General features: G+C 40.1%; 1 protein-coding gene across 5 annotated transcripts in view; it reads left to right on the top strand.

Moving 5' to 3' along the window:
- The window catches only part of shroom3 (shroom family member 3), a 122,887-nt gene extending 100,816 nt beyond the window's left edge, over window positions 1-22,071 (top strand). For all 5 annotated transcript variants that reach the window (XM_078271614.1, XM_078271613.1, XM_078271617.1 and 2 more), the window contains 10 exons: window positions 582-891; window positions 4,618-4,694; window positions 9,296-9,387; window positions 9,490-10,234; window positions 10,357-10,609; window positions 11,282-11,427; window positions 14,546-14,645; window positions 14,765-14,930; window positions 15,114-15,235; window positions 19,019-22,071. In XM_078271614.1, the coding sequence (XP_078127740.1) occupies window positions 582-891; window positions 4,618-4,694; window positions 9,296-9,387; window positions 9,490-10,234; window positions 10,357-10,609; window positions 11,282-11,427; window positions 14,546-14,645; window positions 14,765-14,930; window positions 15,114-15,235; window positions 19,019-19,411 (2,404 nt within the window). In that variant the 3' untranslated portion in view covers window positions 19,412-22,071. The remainder of the gene's footprint in view (window positions 1-581; window positions 892-4,617; window positions 4,695-9,295; window positions 9,388-9,489; window positions 10,235-10,356; window positions 10,610-11,281; window positions 11,428-14,545; window positions 14,646-14,764; window positions 14,931-15,113; window positions 15,236-19,018) is intronic.
- The last annotated feature ends 438 nt before the right edge of the window (window positions 22,072-22,509 follow it).

Raw genomic sequence — 22,509 nt, 5'->3', positions numbered from 1 at the left:
TCTCTCTGTATGGCTATGTTCAGAAAATGGTGTTGGCCCTTGACTTTCGCGCGCAGAAAATCAAGTGAACCTCTTCTGAAGAGTACGTTATGTTTTTTTTAAAGATTATTTTTGGGCATTTATTTGTATAGGACAGCTTAGACTTGAAAGGGGAGAAAGAGGGGGAATGATATGCAGCAAATGGCCGCAGGTTGGAGTCGAACCCACTGCCGCTGTGTTGAGGAGTAAACCTCTATATATGGGCGCCGGCTCTACCAGGTGAGCTAACCAGGCGCCCTACTTCATGTTTTTTAATCCTCTGTGTCCTCTTTGGTTAGAAGCTTGGGTGGGAGTTGCGCGCGGTCACGGAAGTCTTGTATCATGTGGATGCACCGACAGTTTTGCTGTCATTACTTAGAATTCCTCATGGAGAAGAGAGAACCTACGCACTATATTAAGTGAAATGTCTCATTGTCATTACATTTTGAAATTCACGTTCACCACTGGATGATTGTAATACCTTACATTTACATTTTAATATGGAGTTGAATTATTACATTATTATTACAATTGAATAACTCCTCTCTGTTTTCTACTCCCAGTGCTCTTTCTGATTCCCTTCCTGAGCCCCAGGCCCAGATCCTCCAGGATATCATCCCTGACGCAGGGCTCAGCAGACAGAGTCAGTCCTCCAGCGGAGACCTGGGCCTGGACCCCCAATCGCTGTCCACAGAGCCTCAACTCAACATAAGACTGTCCAAGCAGCTCAATGGGGTTCTGCAGAGGGCCGGGTCAGCTCGGGACTCCAGGAAGACGGCTTCTGCTGAGAATCTCCTGGAGAAATCTGAGAAGACACAAATGACTCAACACTACCGCTGCCGCTCTTCCCCTACAGAAGAGAGACTGAACCAGGTAACACGGTAGTCCTACCGTGAGCTCACGTTTTAGTTAATATTGAATGCAGCCCAAAATTACTGAATTTACTGTGGATTTTCTGAACCATTTTGTTTCACCAAGTTGTTTCTTTTTTAAGTTATTTTGCAGTAATTTTGTTGCAAGTTGCAAGTTAGCAATAACACTATTATAGAATCAAGAAATTACATAATCAGAATATAAGTTGAGTTTGTTGATGTGAGTGGTGGGTGATTGCATTAGGTGGTAGCTGGTAGTTTGTGCAGACAATTAGCTAGGAATTATAAGCATTATAAGTTACAAAGTATAACATTAGACATAGTTTTAGAAATAATAGCTTTACATTAACAGATGAATTTAATGAAATACAGTATTGTTTACAATATTTCAATTTTGGCCGTCCGTGATAACTGGATAAAAACATTATGTAATAAACCAAGATGCAAAATAATATAGTATACTTTCTAATTAATACATTTGCAAAGCGGTATGAAGCAATATCACTTTGGCTAAAGACATTTAGGACAGAAAGTTAGAAACATCAACAGAATGGAGTGACTTTACAAGGAATCATAGTGAAAGTGTGACCAATATCAGAATCAGAATCAGAATCAGAAAGGGTTTTATTGCCAAGTACGTTTTAACACATACAAGGAATTTGTTTTGGTGTTGTTGGTGCACGTCACACATTCTTTAGATGGAATATTAAACAATATAAGTGTAGGTACAAACAATATAAGTATATTCACACAGTATGTATTAAGTTAAAAATAAAGAATAAATAATGATATAAATAAAAAATAAAGAGCAAAGAGCATTACAGCAGATATATTACAATAACAACAAGATCTTTTCCTCAGGGAGGTTTCGCTTCTATTGTAGGCTGCTTTCAGACCAATTTAGCCCCTGTGTGAACAAAATGCAACCCCCTTGTTCAGTTGACTGAGGCCAGTCGGCGATGCAGCAGGGATATCAATACAGAGGGCTCCAGCAATAAAACGCAGGGTTGTCCAGTGGACTGCAACTGCACCGTCAGGCAAGGAGCTGTGGTGTAGCTGTGAAAGCCATAGTTCTACTGTATACCTTGTGGTCGTTAGCAACAATAGATAAAATATTGGAATAATAACTTCCTCTTTGCGTCTTACAACGCCAGTGTAAAAATTACATCACACCATTCATCTTATCAATTTTTTTTACGCCTCCGTGCCAGCGACAAAAGGTAGACAGGTCGAAGGTAATACATTTTCAGTTTGTCCGTCCATCTGTCAATCCTATGCTTGTGAACGCGATATCTCAGGATCCCCTGTAGGGAATTTCTTCAAACATGGCACAAACGTCCACTTGGAGTCAATGTTTAAACTCATTAGAATTTGAAGGTCGAAGGTCAAGGTCCCTGTGACTTTACTCTTTCCCATTATTGTAAATGCGATATCTCAGGAACACCTTGAGGATATTTCTTTAAATTTGGAGCAAACGTCCACTTGGAGTCAAGGATAAACTGATTAGATTGTGAAGGTCAAGGTCACAAGTGATGAGATTTAATTTCCAAAAGGTCAAAGGTCAAGTTAACTGTGACATAATAATGTTCTGCAAAAATGCTATTTTGGCCATTATTCAACGCAATAACTCAGGAACAGAATAGAAGACATTTGGTCAGATACTGAATTGGTGACACTAATCATAGATCCTCTGTGCTGCCAGGTTGAAAAGTGTGTTAAGCATCCACGTTTCGCCAAAAAATACACTTTTTATAAAATTTCTTCAAAGCATTCACTACATATTTTATGTATGTCTGGACAGACATGGATTTAAACTGCAACAACTGCCAACTGGTTGGCAAAGGTGTACAACTGCAAGGAGGTTATTGTAGTTTAATCTACTTTGGTCCAAAATTAAATATATCATCAACTTGAATGGAATGCCAAGAAAACGTACAGACATTCATGGCCCTCTTGGCATTTATTTGATGACATTTTGCAATTATTGGACATTTGGCCTTGAGTCACACAGGAAATACCCAGAGTCCTCAAAGTTTCCTGTGAGGTGCCAGAGAGCCGGAGACGGTCACTGGGCGCTGTCCGATATGGATGATAGCAAAGATAACACACACACACACACACACACACACACATACTGTACATACATCAGACACCCAACGATAGTTTTTAAAGGAATGCAGTAAAGGATGAATTTGTCTTTTATCTCCTTCAGTGATCAGAGCAGACATAAACATCATTACACTTCAGTCAGACAAAGGGACACTCTGTCCTCTTACACTGCAGGGTCATACAGTCCTGCTTCTACAAGCGTGGATGTTTTTAAGTTTAGCAGCTGACAAGGAATTTAAAATGTCCCTGAACACACAAGGAAGGAACATTTTCTAAACTGCATATGAAACATAGCTCAGGTGCGCCTGGTTAGCTCACTAGGTATAGCGTGCGCCCCGTATACAGAGGCTCAGTCCTCAGTGCAGTGGCTGCAAGTTAAATTCTGACCTGCAGCCCTTTAATAATAATAATACATTTTATTTAAAGGCACCTTTCTCTGCACTCAAGGACACTGTACAGGGATACATAAGACATTTAAAAGCAGCAAAAAAAAGAGAAAAGAATAAAACAACAATAAAAACAACAGAAAGAGGCAGAGCAATTGACATCAAGTGGAGTAGGCAGTTTTAAACAGATGTGTTTTGAGTTGCAATTTGAAATGGGGGAATGAATCAATGTTTCTGAGTTGGGGTGGTAATGAATACCAGAGACGGGGAGCAGAGCTCTGCTCCCCATGGTGTTGAGACGGACGGAGGGGACAGACAGGTGTATGGAGGAAGAGGATCTGAGGGAGCGGGAGGGCGTGGGATCCTGGAGGAGATCAGACAAATATGGGGGGGCGAGGTTGTGGATGGCCTTGAATGTAAACAGGAGGACTTTGAATTGGATACAAAACTGGACCGGGAGCCAGTGGAGCTGTTGGAGGACAGGAGTGATGTGGTGGATGGAGGGGGTTCGAGTTATGATGCGGGCAGCTGAGTTCTGGACCAGTTGAAGTTTATGGAGGGATTTGTGAGGGAGGCCAAAGAGGAGAGAGATGCAGCAATCCAGACGGGAATTGACGAGACTGTGGACAAGGATGGTGGCAGTGTAATATTATTGATGTGGGGTTGCTGCATGTCAATCCCCCTCTCCCTCCCCTTTCATTTCTAAGCTTTCCTATCAAATAAAGGCCTAAAATGCAACAAATAAAACTCCTTTGCTGTATTTTTTATCACACTTGATTGATGCAGTATTGTGTATAGTCTGTGATGGAGTTTCTTTTTAATGTAAATGTAGAACTGTGTTTGATTTCACAAACATGTTTAGTTTGTGGTGGAGAGCTAAAGCTGTTTACAGCTCTAAGGGCACATTCAGACCAGAAAAAGCGATCCGGCGATTCGCCACAGTGTTGTGCAGCGGTGGGAGTGTCACTGAAATGGCCCATTTGTGTCGTCCTGTTGTGTTCTTCAACCCCCCCAAAAGTAACACAAGTAGACTTTATATTTCACAATTACTGTTTTCTGTCAAAGTTTTTATAGATTTCCACATTTTTGAATGATCCCCAGCTGGGAGATTCCCAATGATGTGAATTATGAATTATATGAGATATGGTACAACATGACTCCATCAGGAGAGGAAAAACAAAAGTAGTGGAAGTCTCTATCTAAAAGACTAAACTTGTTTTTGTGTGTTTCAGGACTCCCCTCCAGGTGATGTCAGGATGTTTGGGGTCTTTATCTCTGAACCTGGACATCACTCTCTGGCTGAGGACAGGTATGTCACACATCTATTCAGACCAAGTGATCATGTGACCAAACAGCTGATGGTTCAAATTTCAGAACAGGTTTTTCCTTGTGGGTTCTTACAATCATCCATTCACTTGTTTACAAGGATGGTGTCAGGTTATTTTAAGAGGAATTAAAACTATTTCAAACCAGTCTAACTGCCTCCACACCCTTATATATCAGAGCTTTGTGTGTGTGTGTATATATCACTATGTACTCCGTGTTATTTTGCCAGGAACAGACATTCTTTTAAGATGACTGTTCTCTACAGTACTAGTAAATATTCCTAACAAATATGTCCCTTCATGTCATATCATTTAATTATCATGTTTCTTAGTTCAGTTCAGTAACCTCTATTAGTATAATCAATAAAAGGTAGACTTCAGAACAAAAGACAAAATATAGATGTCAAGTTATACACCAACGCTGAACCACACTTAATTTGGCAATGTCAAACTGCTGTTTGTTTCCTGCTAAAGAACTAGGGGATCATGGGAATTCACATTTCTGCACTGATATTTTAGCTCTCTTCCATAATAGCCTGTTAACAATCAGCCAGGATGTGTGTGTGAATTATATGAGATATAATTCACACATTGTGTGTGTGTGTGTGTGTGTGTGTGTGTGTGTGTGTGTGTGTGTGTGTGTGTGTGTGTGTGTGTGTGTGCTTTAGGCTCTTTTGCTATTTTAAAACTAACTGGTGCCTTATGAGTCTGTGTGCCCTGCTACTGGCACCACAGAGAGAGAACGAGAGAGAGGAGGACAGGAAGTAAGGACTAAGGACAAGGAAGGAGAGGAAAAGAAGGGGATGAACAGAGGAGGTGAAACATAGGATGAACAAAGAGGGGGGGAATGTATGGGAAGGATAAATTAAGGTAGGTGAAAGAGGGAGGAAGAAATAGGGAAAGTGTAAAAAGATGTAGGGGAAAGAGGTGAAAAGAGGGAGTGTAGGGAGAGGAGGGGAGAAAAAGATTAAAGAAAGGATACGATGAGGAAAGGAGAGAGCCACAAGGAATGAGGAAGGACGTGGAAGGGAAGGGGAAGAGGAGGAGGTTAAAGGAGGGAGAATAAGAGTGGAGATGGAAAGAAGAGATGGAATGGAGAAGGTGAAACAACAGAGGTAGGAGGTAAAGAGAGAGAAAGTTTGAAATTGAATTCCAGGCAGCTTTACGACAGACTTTCTGAAAGCTACTGGGGAGATAGATGCCTTGGTATGAAAGTACGAGATGAAGGGGAGGGGAGAGGAGGATGGAGGAAGGTAAAAAATGACACAAAGAAGTCATGGGTTCAGATGACAGGAAAGAAAGAAAAGAGAAGGAGTTAAGGAGAGAGAAGTTCATTGGGAGGAGGAGAGAAAGGTGAGATAGAGGAGTGAAGAAGGGAGGAACTGAGGAATTTCTGGCACTGGCACAGACACTGAAAAATAAACAAAATACCAACTCGGGTCCACAGGGATTTATTCACTTAAAACTCTTAAATATGTTTACTCTCAAAATGTCAAGGTCAGAGGTTACTTCAGGAATTCTGTGGTTGTGTTTACACATATCTGTCTGATGCCTGAATGTAACCAGGAAAATGAATACACCACTACTAGCTACGGAGCAGCCCATTAGATCAGAAATTTGAATGTTCAGAACCTGGACGGTAGTAACAAGTAAATAATAAATCTTATACAGAACATATTGGAAGACCCATAACACATTGTTTTTTTTACTACAAATTGCATGTTCATTTCTGTTAATTTTCCAAATCCTCCATCAGTTTTTAGATTGTTTACCTTACATCCAGGCTGCTCTATGGAGAGTGTACTGCCATATTGTATTAAAGGGCAACTTCTATATTTTTCAACCTGTACCATGTTTTTGTGTGTACTGATGCCAGGACAACCACTCCACTCATAGACTATAAAAATAATGGACCAGAGGCGATTTCTTTAAGACTGCAAGGGAAGCTCAGCTTCCCCTAAAATGTCAAAAAATGAATGGTCAAATATGTACTATTGTGTTAACATTTTATTGACTAAAAATGCTCGTAGACGAGTTCGTTCAGAATCAGCTACATATAACAGGTCAACTGACTCGATTTCCTTCTCATTCCGTATGTCCCACCCACGGACGCTCAGCGTCTCTAGGGGTGAATGGAGGAGTGGGCTGGCATGGACTCCGGGCTTCTGCATGATGATTGGAGGGTCTGTCGAAAGACTGCATCACCTTTTGATTGACAGTGATTTTGTACTATAAAAAGTCACCGAAGCTATTCAAGCTCAGTCCCATCGCGGATTTTGCAAGTGCAGTCGAAAGACAAACTGCTGCAACCTATTTCTTGGTATTTGCTTGGCAGAATTGCTAGCCAATTGCTTATTTACCTGTAATTAACGGAAGAAAGACATTTAGTTACACTGTAGTTTCTACTAGCGTAATGGCTGCCGACATCACAGAAGCTTTTCCAAAACTCAAGAGAATTCACGCTAGTTCTGTTTTGCCCTTAGAGTTCACTCTGACATTTACTGGTCAGTGTCGCCACCTAGTGGCGAGGAGTGCAAATGACTTTTACACCACTAGACTCTTTCTTTGTTAGCTGTAACTGCATACAGTATAAGCATCTTAAGTTAAGATGCTTATTTTTGTAACATGGGAAAGCTGTGTGATTACTTGGTGTTCCTTAAAGACATGGAGTTGGACAGTGCAATGCCTCAGCTTTACAAACTGTTCTCATTAGTGGCAACAATTGGAGCTACATCTGCAGGTGTAGAAAGGAGCTTCTCCTGTTTAAAGCGGCTCAAGTCCTACACCCGTAACACAATGGGCCAAGGCCGTTTAAGCAGCCTAGTTCTGCTGGCCATTGAGAGGACATTAGTCAACTCACTGGAGGCCGGGAGGTTGCTGCTTGGTTAGACTCTGACAGTGCAGAGCCACCTTCTGTCACGCCACGCTTTACTTTATTCCTATGGGTGAAGTCAAGCGACTTTAACGTAAGTTTAAGTTTAACTATTTTCGTAAAATACAAGATCGTATTTTCAACGAGCATCCATGATGGTCGTTTTGACATTCAGGAGTAGCCAGACCTACTTGATGCGTTTGTCCAATCAGCTGCCGGTCAAGGGTGTGGAGCATCAACCATGGATGTATTACGTCACTCCACCACGCTTCAGTCATGTCGCAAAAATGGATCCGCACTGTCACTGTGCAGATCGTCAAGCGACTTTAACGCGCCCGCAAAGCATCCCGGGAAGGCGGCGCTGCTTTTGAAAAAATGCTGCCCGTCAAAAAGCTGGCCGATGCCCATCTTTATGCAAATTAATCCGTTGAACGCGACGCTATAACTATCCAATGAAAGCACAAGGTTGTAGGTCCTTTGTTGTACCACAACGGTGCCTGTGAAACTTTGGTTCCGTTTACAAGACAATTTATTGTTTTTACGATCTCTTCCACGACCACCTCGTAGTCCATAAAACAAACGAAACTAGGATTTGGAGAAAGATATTGACTGTTGGTGTTTCTGGTAAGGATTTGAGATTGCATTGAATAATTTAAATAAAACAAGTTTTCAAAATGGCTTGCATTGTTTGTATAGGCTATTAATATTTTTCTTATATGGTTAAATACATTCCTAAAATGGTTGTACATTTGTGAGAAACACTTAACAGAAGTTAAAATGAACTATGAGCTGCAAACTGACATTTTAATGAAACGCCCACACACGTCTGAACAATGGGAGGCATCGTGACACCACGCTTCAGTCGTGTCGCAAAAGTGGATCCGCAGCGTAAGTCTGTCCTGATGGTGGCTAGAGAAAAGGTCATTAATCTAGAAGGGTCATCCTCTTGGGAGCAGGAATGTGACCATTGCCTCCTCCTCCAAAATCCACAAAGATAACAGTTACAATATCATTAACATTTAGTTTTCCCAAAATATCTTTCTCTGTAGCATTGTTGTTTTTTGTTTTTTTGTGATCTTTTTTTATTGGCCTTCAGACATACAAAACAAATTCCACAACATGTGACAGGTAATAGCAGATGGTGCACAGAACAGATAAACACAAATTGAACAAGAACTATTGTTGTTTTCTGATTGTATAATACTGTTAGATGTTCCTGTTATTACCTCCGCCAAAGAGTTTATGTTTTCGGTTTGGTTTGTCCATTTGTTTGCTTGTTTGGTTGTCAGTATGATTACTGTCCTGCTGGCCTAATTTAATGGAACTTAGTGTGAAGGTGTAGCATAGGCCAAGGAAGAACCTGTCAAATTGTGGAGCGAATCAGAATCGGAAGGCGGATACACAAATTATTTTTCACTTTCGTTAACATTGCGAAATAGTGCTGCATTCATGTGGTGTCGGAATAATCAGAAAAATGTGTTCACAAAAGGGAAAATTCACACTATGGCATGCCTTGGCGGAGGTCTGCACTCTCCAAGTGCCCTTCTAGTTTTGTCTCAACTTTGTAGTACAGACTAAAATGTGACCATACTTCCATAGTTAAATGAAGTTAAATGTACTCTCTCTGACACAGCCACAAATTAAACTTAACATTATAAAGTCTGTTGTAATGTTACTCCCTCCCCTGTCTAAATCTGTCTTTCTGTCTCTCAGACCTGCAGAAGTCCAGCTATCAGGCAGGCTCGTTTCTCCTCAACACTCCCAAAACAGTCGGAACACCGTCCAGTCTGCAGGACCTTCGCAAGGTGAGCAAAATAAAAAAAAACATTCACTATCATGGGCACATAACAAATATATCTCCTAGCACTGTGAGTCCTCTGTGACCCTTCCTTGTGTTCTGATCCTAGACCCAGGCTCCTCCCACACTACTGTCACTTGCAGGGAGCGACAGAGGAACAGCGAGCGCCAACGAGCCCACAGTACCTCCACCTTGGCAGCCTCTGTTGGCCTGCCCTGCCCCCTCTCCCCACCTGGGACTCAGAACCGAGGCAGCGCTGAGTGGCAAGCTAGCGAGAGGCTAAGCCAGGCCAACCTGGATGCCATCACCTTCCCAGGCATCCCGCAACCCAGCACAGATGGCGGTGATGGCAGTAACGCTGCTGGCTACAATGAAATCCGGGTGACAGACAGACAGACAAGACACAGTTTGAGTGACGCCAGCATATTAGAAGACACTGCAAAGGACACATATAGAGGGAGTGCCTTCAGCTTAGAGATGAGAGGAGGGTGTTCTGCGGAAAACACCACACCAGTTTGCCTGCCCCATTTCCAACTTGCATCCCCACTTAACAGGAAGGACAGTGGGAGCATTGTGTCGTCTCCTCCCCCATCCTCCCATCCGTCCATTCCCCAGCAACAGTCCTCTCTGCAAATCTCTGAGTCCAGCCTCTCCAGCTCCACTGACCAGCAGCAACCACTAGAATCCTCCATAGGCCTATTGCAGGAGTCCTTTGACAAGGTTTTCCTCCAAAATCCTGCCTCTCTGTCACCTCCTCCACTAATCAAAGAGAGAAGCATCTTGGAGGACTTCCCTCCACCTCCTCCTCCTTTCCTCGATTTGGAGCAGGAAGCTGGACACCAGATTGTGGAAAGGTTCATTGTAAAATATTTTCATATTTAAACCTGAATTGAAATATATTATTTATGGACCCTATTTGATTTTTCTACCGGTTCTTTCTCTTTTTCCATTTATCTGTTCTCTTCCCTGTATTTAGTCCTAGCATGGATTTCTTAAACAACCCCGACATTCCAGCCAGGAAGTCATCCCTTCCAATGTCCCCTTCCTCCTCTATCTTTCCTTCGCCTATGTCCATCCTCCTTCCTTCCCTAAAGCCACAGCCCTCCACAATCACTTCCATCACCACATCCACCACAGCCAAGGACAGCCTAGGTCTTGAGTACCAGCCCCTACCCAAGAGGGAAAAGACATCTGAGGAGCTGCGAGTGGAAGCGCTGGCCCGGCAGCTGGTGGGTACCTGGAGTCAACAGTTAATTTGAATAAAGGTTGCTGTATCTAGTTCTGACTCTACCTTTGTTGACATCGTTGTGACTTTACCTTTGTTGTTGTACATAGTTCTGATTCTACCTTTGTTGTCATACATAGTTCAGACTCTACATTCATTGTTCTCCCTAGTTCTGACTCTACCATAATCAGTGTCCCTAGTTTTTCCGTCTTCCTTTGCCTTTTCGTACCTACATCTGACACTCTTTGTCGTTGTACGTGGTTTATACTCTGCCTTTGTTTTCATACCTAGTTCTGACTCTACTTTTGTTGTAGAATCCAGTTCTGACTTTTTTGTAGTACCTAGTTCTGACTCTACTTTTGCCAGTGTACCTAGTTTTGACACTACCATTGTCGTCAACGCATTCTCCTGAACGTGTATATGATATTGTATGAAAATTTATGCAAACCAATTCGTATGATATCCTACGACATTAGGCGACCGTTATGTTTAGCAGTCTTTACAGTTAAATTTAGCCGAGAAAAGGTTACTGTGAGCTGGGTATCGTCATTGTGAGGTGCCGGTCGTTTCAGAGGCCGTTGCAGTTGAGTTTAGCCAATAAAAGGTGACTTTGGCTAGATCTGACTCCACCTTTGTTGTCTTATATAGTATATTCTTCCTTTTTCACTGTATCCAGGTGTTGCAGGACCGCTCTCTGGCACCCCTCCTGGACACGTGGGGAGGTAAATCCACTGTAGAGCTTATGGAGGAGATCTTTCCAAACATCAGATTGGTTGGTAAATCACCACGGCAACAAAGGGGCAGTAGCAGATTGGAGGAAAGGTAATTCTGTCATGTGTTTTGCCTTTGAATATTCTTAAAAAATGTTAAGTTGTGTTTTAAATACACTAAGACACTGAGTTTTAGTATCATCAAAACTGTTTTGTGTGTGAATATTTTGATTTATTTTCCTGCAAACATAAACTCTAAAGAGGGAGTTCAAACAGCACGTTCTATGAAATACTCTTTGCGCTCCTGATTAAATCTTGCTAGTCTGTTTGTGATGTAGATATACAGAGGAATTTCCACACTTTCCTCAAAATACAACTCTGTGATGATTACTACTGCTGTCACTCTCTCCACCTAAGAACAACAGCGAAATTCAGGAAATGCAGTACAGTGGATATCAAATAGAAAGCAAATGACAACAATTGAATGCACTGAACATCACCGTCTGGTGACGTAGTTTGGAGGAGGATCACATAGAATTTCCTTCAAAGTGCTTTATGTAACCATATGTAACACAAGGATAAAGACCTTTATCTTGAGTGTGTTTAGTTAGCCATAAGTCCACCATTGCAGAAGGTCACTTCATGCAACTGAAGGATAACATTATCATTGGGGGAAATGGACTTCCTGTAAACCAACATTTGTCATTCTTGTTGTGTTTGCTGACAGTGTCCTTCTCCTATCTGCTGCTGACACAGAGAAGATAAATCACAAACCTCTGCTGTCTCTGAAAATTGTAACTTAAAGTCAGTGGCATCTTGAATGTGTTTGTGTTTGTTGGTGGACATGATGTTCAGGGAAGGAATGTTTCCTCATTAAAACAAAGGCAAACAACCATCAATTTAGAGCCATCATTTCTCTGTTATACATAGTGAGTCAAGTCAGTTGCAGGAAGATAGTGTTTTAGCTTTGACCTCGGTGAAACATATTCTGCAGCTATACTGATTGTAATGTTGCCTATGTACAAGTTGGAAGTAATGTTTTCCTCTAAGTTCTAAAGTTGGAACAGATGTTTTCTTTTGTTACTGTTGCCGCTCCTGAAAATGAGTATATTTAGTTTTGTTGTCCAACAATTACATTGGGTTCAACCTTAGATGTAGCTGGATAGCTAGCTAGCTGTGTAGGAAGATGATGTCCCCATTCTTAATCCCACCTACAAAGCTGTAATTGTTTCGAATACTTCTCCAACCAGATCATCAATGAACAGACCACCAGATGCATTTGAATTTGCAGGAGGTCTGGAAACAGGCTAGAGTGATGATGTAACCTTAAGGTAAAAATAAGATCTCCTGTTGACTAAGTGTTAGTCTATATCCTTGACGTTCCACTTCCGGAATTGCTCCGGTGCTGCAGGAAATTTCGCCGGATTCATGTATTTTCCGTTTCCTTCCGCTTTCTTTGTGTTGGAATTTTAAATTTGGTGGTTTAATGAGGACTATTGTTGACTAATGTCACAAAAACATACTTTGTTTTGGGAATGCATGAATGCATGGTGATATTTTTGCAATGTAGTCTAACATTAGACCGAGATTACCTCACTATAGACGATGCAGCTCTTCTGTCTCTCCTCTCCTGTGCTGCTGCTGGGGCATTTGGGTTAAGTGGCATGGCACATGCAGTTCAACATCACATCTCCTTAAGTCCTCTAATATTTCCTCATTTATGTCATCCAACACATCTATGATTCATGGAAATGTTGTGTAAAACAAGGTCATATTTTTCCTTGTAGTATGGTTTGCAAAAATGGGAACTGCTGGGTCCGTGAGATGAGAGAAGCAAAGTGTATGCGCGGTGTGCACACTCTACATTACGGCCAAGCATACGCCCTTAAAATAGCATCTGAATAATGCACCACTGACTTTAGACTAGGTTTTTCTGTGGTGGAACTGTTTTCTGAAACTGCAAAATAGCACTAGGGAACGTTTGCGCCGGAACACGCCTCCTCTTTTTGCTGAACCGCCCCCCGGGAGCGCAAGTTCATTCCCTAATTTACCGATGTGAGTCTGTTGAGGGAAAAGTCTGCTGTGCATCAGGTGCAAAATAGGAATGATACATGCGTCGGTGTACAAAGTCAATTGCGCTGGGTGCAAGATAGGGCCCTAAGTGTTGACTAACTTCAACTTCAACACAACAAGGGTGCTGGCATTGTCAGGCACAACAGGAGAGACCAGACAAACCGGATCCATGTTTCTCAACAGCAAAGTGTGGGAAGAACCACATCCACAGTGACTGTTTCATTAAACTTCACTAGACAGACGGATCATAGAAGAACTGTGGATTAATAAAAAACATTACTGATCTTAGTTGTAAAACCAACTGGATAAAGGTTTTCAATTTCCACATGATTAAAAGGCTGAAGTCTCTGTCCAGAGGACATTTGTGACTCTTATTTTTTTACTGTCCTTCCTTCTAACCATAACAGAAGAATGTGCATATCAGTGTGTGACAGACAGATGGCTTCCTGCAGTCTAAACAGCTAAACAACGCTGACACCTAGTGGCCACAGTTTGATAGAAATACAGCATCAACATGAACTTTTATTGTGAACTTCTTATGATACTCTGACTGTTTTTAAAAAAAATTTAAATTCATATTTTCATATCAAAAAGTTTGGATGTTTAAGAGGCTGTACTTGAGGGAAACTCTGGATTAGTTTTTAAACTTGATGTGTATTTACATTATCCTGCTCTTTATATCTTCATTACTTTTCCCTGTCTGTTGCTTTCTATGTGATTCTCTTTCTTTTGCTCTATTTACTGATCTTGAAAAATACATCTCCTCTTGGCCATAAACATCAGCAGTGTAAACATCAAATTAATAAACAGATCTTGAGAAAATAGCATTTAAAATAATTTTCAAAATTTAAATTTAGGTTAGAGAGATAGACTTTTATTGATCCCACAATGGGGAGATTTACTTGTCACAGCAGCTCAATGAAGCACAACAAATAAAAATAAAAAAACACATTAAAGGATAGAAATAGGATTGATAGCATAGGATTAATAGGATAGAAAAATACACAAAGAATAAAATAGGAAATAAAGAAAATTAGGAGAGAGTAGTAACAGTAATATGTACACTAAAAATACATTTATTTACAGGTGGAGAGAATATGACTATACAGATGAATATGAAATGGCATATTGATTGTTAAATAATGTTCCTTTCAAAGAATCCAAGATGGCGTCTGTGATCCTGCTCAGAGCACAGTGACGAATCAAGGGAAGGAGACGGATCTGGATGAGGATGGGAAAGACCTTAACACCAGGAAGGTAAACAATGTATTTCTTATGAAGCTCTTCACTCATATTATTGTTGTTATTGTTATTATTATCATTATTATTATTGTTATTAGTTAATATTCTATCTACTTTCTCACCCTGTTTACTAGGTGGAGCTGTGTGAAGCTCTGAGGCGCAATGTGGCTGCTCTGCGACAGGAGAAAGAGGTGCTGTGTGAGGAGGAGAGATGTCACCAGGCGCTGGGGGCAAGCATTGAAACACTGGTGCTGGAACGCCTCAAACCCAACGAGAGGGATAAGTACAGCATGTTCATTGGTACGACATCTGACTGTCTGCTACTGTAAAAAAAATTAAATAAAAAAAAACTAACCCTAACCCCTGATATAACAACAATTATTTTATTAATAATAACTTCAGTGACTACAACTCCGATGTTTTTTTTGGTTATATACCTGCAGTGGGTCATAAACTCAGACGTTGACCTGGTTGTGTTTGCAGGAGATCTGGAGAAGATCGTGAACCTGCTGCTGTCTCTGTGCAGCCGGCTGTCGAGGATCAACAGATCTCTGCACACTCTGGAAAGAGAGGAGCTGACGCAGGAGGACACGGCAGACGAGAGGGTAAGACAGGACAGAATCTACATGTCTGACACTGGTGTGTTTACTTCCCCAAGAGCCTATTTACCTGCCCATCCATCTGTTACTGTGTATTACACAGGACTCATATTATTTGGGTTTAAGGTCTCCTGTGACTTTAATAACTGACTTTAATAACTGTAGGTCGTTTGTGTTTTTGATCCCTTGCAAATCTGCTATAGCTGTACAGTAAATATACATATATGAAGTATTCTAGTTATTAGAAGTCATTTTCAATTTCAATTTTATTTATAGTGTCAAATCACAACATGAGTTATCTCAGGACACTTTACAGATAGAACACACTCTATAATTTACAAAGACCCCCCCCAACAGCAAGCATTTTGTTCAACAGAGGTGAGGAAAAACTTCCTTTTTACAGGCAGAAACCTCAGACAGACCCTGACTCTTGGTGGGCGGCCATCTGCCAATGCAGGTTGGGACACAGAGACACTGATAGAGATATGCAGATATAGAGAAATACGATTCATAATAATTATAGCAGTTGGTATAATGAACAGTTATAGCCACTTTATAACAATAAAGATAATACTATAATATATAGTAATACTAGAACTACGACTAGAAATAATAGTAGTAGGAGTGCAGGGCATAGCAGGGCGGGGAGCAGGACCATGGTAGCAGCTGTAAACACGATCCAGGTGCCCCAAGGTTATAATCGTTAACGAAAACGAAGAAAATAACGAAAACTAGGTGGGAACAAACATTGTCGTTAACTGAAATAAAAATAACAATAACTAACTAAAACTGTAATGTCTGTTTGCAAAACTAACTAAAATAAAATAAAATAAATGTATGAGGCAGTAGTGGTAACCATACTGCAGTGATGGTTTTGTAGACAGTGGTCACTCCCTTTCCTTCGTGTGTGATTATCCTCTTCTCTCCTTTTTTTATTTAATTTTTTATTGTATTAGTGTTTGTTAGTGGTGTCAATACGTTCAATGTAAGAATGTCTCCTTGAAATGAAAAACCTGTCATGTCCATGTTGAATTGCAATAATAATGATTATAAACAAAATAAACAAAAAAAAATAAAAAAAATTAAATAAAATAAGTCAAATTTGAAAGTACATTTGAGAAGTGTACACAAGGAGGCTAAAACCTAGTTTACCTTAACAAGGTAAAGGAGAACGCAAAGCCCCCTTTCCCCGAAACAGAAGCTAACCCCGGTACAGGGCATGGATGTATGGGTACAGGGCCAGGCAGCATGACGGAGACAACCATAGGACAGAGAACACTACAGGCATGCTTTCACCGGCGACCCGATAGCTGCTGGTTAGTAAATACGCAGGAACACCAAAAGCGGGAGGAAGTGTGGGTAATATGTGTATTGATACTGGGATGTCTACACAACTGTGTGAGTTCAATTGACTTCAAAAAGTTCACCACTTTACTTGAACCAAAGTTCAAAACACCTGTTTAGTCTGTTGGCTACTTAGGTTTTTTCCTGGCACACGTCACTTACTGCAGCGTCTTGTGTAGACTGTTTACATATTTGTGCTCATCAAAAGTACATTTTATGTACTGGTGTTATTGTTGAATACATTGTGAATACATATTTATTAAATTGTGTGATGTTTTTGTTGAGTTATTATTACACAATACTTTTTCTGACCTTTTTGAATCTTGCCCCTGAAAAATAACCCATATTACAAAAAAAGACTAAAACTAATAAAAACTAAACTAAAACTAAGCATTTTCAAAAAAATAAACAAAATTAGCAAACCTGCTTTAAAAACTAATCTAAAACTAAACTGAATTTGAAAACAAAAAGTCAAAACGAAATAAAAATAAAAACTAATGAAAAATGCAAAACTATAATAACCTTGGTGCCACCCCAATCCAAAGAAATCTGCAAGGCGAGAAAACATAAGGATTCCGGGGAATAAACTCCCCGGAACTAAGTTAATAACAAGCATTCCTTGGCAAACCAAGGAAAACCTGAGTCAGCCTACAAAGGGTTGGTAGATGAATCCGACGACTATGAAGAAAAGCAGAGAAATGAAGTCACCATGTGTAATCTCAGTTCATGTCATGTGGTTTGAAAGGCAGTTATGGACAGATTGATATGGTAACAACTTGCTAACATTCACATCACCAGACACCCTAAAGACAGCAGTCGTTAGTTAATTGGGTGTGACTATCAGACTAAATTAATTGGTCTAAAGTTGAGGCACAGTTTTATGGTAGCTGGTTCATGATTAAAATTACTGTAAGTAAGAATTTTATGTAGTTACACTAAATGACGGACTTTGGCTGAGACAAGTCATCCATGTGTGTTCACATACTCCAGTATCATTTATTGACAGATATAGCTGAGCTTTCAGAGAAAGAATAACGGTTACAGCCACGCAAGCCACCCCCTTGCTATTTGGATCTTCTGGGGGAAAAGCATGTTAAGTTTGTCTTGAAAGTGGCACATGAGGAAAGGTCATGCTAAACTAAAATCCTCTGTATGGTGGCTGTTTCAGGAAATGTAAGACTCAGCTTGTCAGGGTCAGTTACTACACTGTCAAACATGGCTCTGCATTTTTCAGTCTAAGCTTGAGTTTGCCAGTGTTATCTAGATTGTTTGCTTGAAAGACGTTGAACACACTGCATTTTTTTCCAGGACTGTCATGCTACAAATCACAGTCGTGGATCTGCATCCTACATAACTCAGGCATTTCAGTCACATAGTGCTTCATACAATTTATTGTGCAAATACTATCAAAAATACAAACTCAGCAGATGGTGGCCTATTTTCTTAACAACCTAGAAGGTGGGAAAAAAGCAATGTCAGGCAGGTGTGAAGTAACAATAACATGATTTACTCAGACCAAGAAAGGTCTCTTGTATTACAGTTTATACAAATCATGTAAAAATCAAACATGGCCCAGGATGTCTTCTTTGCTCACGACTGGCGTTCTGTGCCCAGCCCACTGCTGCTACTGGAGGTTATACTATATACTATACTACTATATATATTTATAGCAATACTACTCAATATGACTGGAGATTCCTTTATATGTCTAATGTGCTAACAGCTAGAATGTTAACATACTAATGTTTAGCATGTTACCATGTACATATTTACTATAGTCACATTTTGACCTACAGCTGCCACTTGATGAAAGTCATTAGGATTCATCCTCTGAGGAACATGTATACAAAATGGGAATTTTTCCCAACAGACATGTTGACTTGTCGTTGTAGGTAAAGCACTGGTGTTATTACCAACATAGTAATAACATTATTGATATTCCTTTATTCAAGTGCCCTAGTGCAACTGTCCTTATACAACAGTATGACACCTTAAGAAAAGTTATGCACATTTTTTCATGTGTTTCATGTTACGAATGTCATGCAACACAAGTGATCAGTGTGCCTACAGTGCTAAGTACGAACAGTGAATGAAACAGCCTGCCCGTTAAGCCATGTGTGACAGTGAGCCAGCATGCACAATACAAACACAGGATTACAGGATCCTGAAACTGAAGCAAGTTATTGGAAATTTAACCATCATTTATTTACCTGTGCTTCCAACTGTGACATGTCAAAATGTCCACTGTTAAAACATTTGTTTTGTGCCAATCCGTCCAGGAAGTGGACCCAAGTGACTGCCTAGACTCCTAGAACCACACTGCTGCTGTTTGAAATGTGCAGTTGTAGTCCATTTAGATGTTGACATGAACAGTTGAAAGTATTAGTAATAAACGAAATTGTGTATAAATTGATACATATTTTGTTGTCTTCTCCTCCTGTTCAGGACTCCCTCTATCACAAACGCTCTCTGCTCCTTGGTCAAACCGAAGACGCCTGGGAGCTGAAGGAGAACTTGGACCGGCGGCAGCACGTGGTCCATGTCATTCTGTCTGGCTACCTCACAGAATTGCAGCTCCAGGACTACCGCCGCTTTATCAGCACCAAACCCTCCCTTCTGATTCGCCAGCGGCACATCGACGACCTCATACGGCAGGGGGAGGAGCAGCTGACGCGATTGGCCGAGAGCCTGCCGCAGGAGCAGGCGGAGGCTCACGGTTGGTCGAGAGGGAATTTATTCTCATCATCAAGCCTGGCCCACTGCTCTTCTCCTTTTCCACCCTCTGCTATTCCAGGCCCCGCCCACTTAGTCAGGTCCACCACTGTGACATCACTGTAATGTCACGGACAGGTCACTATTATGAGTGGCAGTGAAGGATGGGGAAAGAAGAAGAGACAATTGTCTCACTAAAAACTCACTTTGAGCTTGAGTGATGCTCTAAATTGAAGGAGCTTTATACAAAGGAATATTAGGCCTGTTCACACTGAAACAACTATGTAGATTTCACATATGAAGAAGAAAGCCTTTAATGTGCCTCGTTTTATCCACACTCAACTGTACGTTACACCTCTGTTCACCTCAACATCAGCAACCAGCGCTGTTTGGACTAAACCACCTGCTGCCAACATTTCTAATAATCGTCTGCTCTGAAAGGTGATTTCTAAGGGCCATAAGGTGTTTTCAGGTTGGAATTGTTGTAAAATACTTCAAAGGACAATTCCATTGTTATGGGTAATTCCCTGCAGTTTTCCAGCTCTTATGTTAAAATACTTGGTATTTTTGCTTTAATATCTAAATATTCTAAATATATTTCTCAGTAACGACGAGATTTAATTTAAAGCTGTAAATGTAAAGTTCAGCTTTAATTTATGTTCCATTTTCCAGATTCCAGATTAGAAAGCCAGAGGACCTCAGTGTCCTCAGTAGTAGTTTCGGCCCTGCATTCACCAATAACATCAGAACTTTTCAGCTGTAAACTCCAAAGGGGTTTAATTAAACTGACCGTAATCCTGGTGCAGACAGACAGGTTAGACAGCAGCCTGAATTAAAAGTAAAAAGATAGAAAATTTATTTTAAAAGTCAGTGAAAAGTCAGAACACTCTGGAATTGTCCTTTGATAACCCTGATGGTGCTTTCATGAACCTCAAACATTTAGACTTTTAGACAGTTTGTCTTTATTTCTACTGATAAGACGAAGTGAGCAGGTGTTTTAGCTCCCAAAGACAAAATACCATCATTTTTAGAATGATAATATTGTCATCTTGTCAAACATTTCAGAAATTTTCTGAAGACCAGGTCAGCTTTCGCACATGTACAGTCAACATATAAAAATAAACTAACACCAAAATTGGAGGGACACTGTTTTTATTTTACTGCTACAAAAAAAATGAAAACTCTCAGAAACTGAGTGCACAGATCCTGAACGGTAGCTGTTCTGATTACTGTCATATGACACTGTAACAATACTACTATCACTACTGTCTGTATGTCTGGAGCTTGTTGCACTTTTTACTGTAGCAGCTTGACTACTGTTTGCTTCAGAATTTACACTGAATGAGAAACATTGTTCTACTTGTGCCTTTTTGAAAGTTGATGTATTGAAACATTTGATGTCAAAAAATGGAGAAGTTCAGATTCCAAAGATTTTCACAGGATGAATTGTTTACACACATCAACTTGGTTTAATTTTGGATTTGAGGTTTTGTTTGGGCCAAAAAATCAATTCTTTTTTCTTCCCTTTGTTCAAAGTTTCAACATTTTACAACAACCACCATTACTCTAACTTCTGAATAATCTCTCAGTCAGATATTTAACCCATAAAATGTCAAGAACAACAAATGCCACAATTTACTATACCAAAAGATATTTAACGTATAAATAAAATAGAAAATAAGCAACAATTAAAACATTTATCAGTCATTGAAATTGCTGATAATTGTTTTGTCAATCACCGAATTCATAAACTGACTAGCTGTGTCATTATTGTTTAAGGTATAGGAGGTATCTTACTGTTTGTAAACATACAGCTCTCAAAGTTGGCCCTTCCCCTCCGGCTCAACGAGCCAGAGAAAGAGAGAGCAGTGGTGGTGGTGGAGCGAGTTAGAGAGTGAATGAAGAGAGGGAGTGCCGTACAAAGTGAGTCAGAGGAATAAAACATTATTTTCTGAGTGTTCCCACGATGACATCACTATGACATTGTCAGGGTTATAGACCTCTTCTACAGATCCACAGTAGACATTACACAACTGTTTTCACAGGCTGAGTAGAACTGCTCATCACAAGTAAACTAATCTTAATGTGTGAAACTGGTTGATTGCCCCTTTGATCTTATTTTAAGGGGCTATCCTCATGGATTAATAATTGTTGGAATCAGAAAATATTTTTTTATGGTCATCAATTTGTGCGCAATGGGTAAAGTACATATGAAAAGGAAAAAGGTGCAACATCAAGACAATGCAAACAATAAAATGATAAAATATTAACAATTAAAAAACAAAGTGTTGCACCACCTTCTTTTCTCTTACTCCTTTTAAGTCACAATCATAAAAATAGCATTTACCTTCATTTGAGAATGCACTGTCCTCTCTGGGCAGTAGTTTACCACAGAACACATTTTCCACTTTGGATCAACTCGTCTGTCTGCCAATGAAGGATCAGGATTATATTTGAATCACACCAGTTTATCCATGTAGCAGGTGCTATTTGGCTTCCCTTCAGTTCAATTTATCTAGGGACTCTAAATGGTTCAAATAGTTAAAGTACTGATCAGCTTTTTACCTGTTTCATTCTACACCAACAGTACATGTTTCCTTTTACTGTTATAGTTTTTGTGCACCTTTTAAATATTGTGTTTGTCATAATCTCTAAACATTACACCACACAATAACCCAGGTTTTACTGTTCATTATTGTTTGTTTGATATTTTCAGAATGAAATTCAATGTTGGCTTTATGAAAGAAGGACAATTAAAGAACAGCTCCTGTTTTTTGCAAAATAAATGTATTTTGTAAATTACTTTGAAAACACACACACACACACACATACACGCACACACACACACACACACACACACACACACACACACACACACACACGATGGAGGGACAGATAATTGGCTGGTTTTTCTGTACAGTAAACAAATATAAATATGTTGCCATGCATACTATAACTAAGAATAAGCAAAGGTTAGCTAACAAGTTAGCTTATATTATTACAGTTTTTGCTCATTGCTTACACACTACAAGTGAATGCTTAGACTAAAGCATCAAAACCCCTAACTTTTGTAACCATGCCTTGCACCAAAAGTACAAACACGTTTTCTGCTTTGCAGTTCTTGCAAAACACTACACACTGTTTCTTACATTAGAAACTTTGTTCAGGAATGAAAACTCTTGCTATCATTGGCAAAACACTTCTCTTCAAAGTGCAAAACACTA

This window comes from Sander vitreus, chromosome 16, assembly GCF_031162955.1.
Source record: "Sander vitreus isolate 19-12246 chromosome 16, sanVit1, whole genome shotgun sequence".
NCBI classification, from domain to species: Eukaryota; Metazoa; Chordata; class Actinopteri; order Perciformes; family Percidae; genus Sander; species Sander vitreus.
This window is presented reverse-complemented; position numbering and strand designations above follow the sequence as displayed.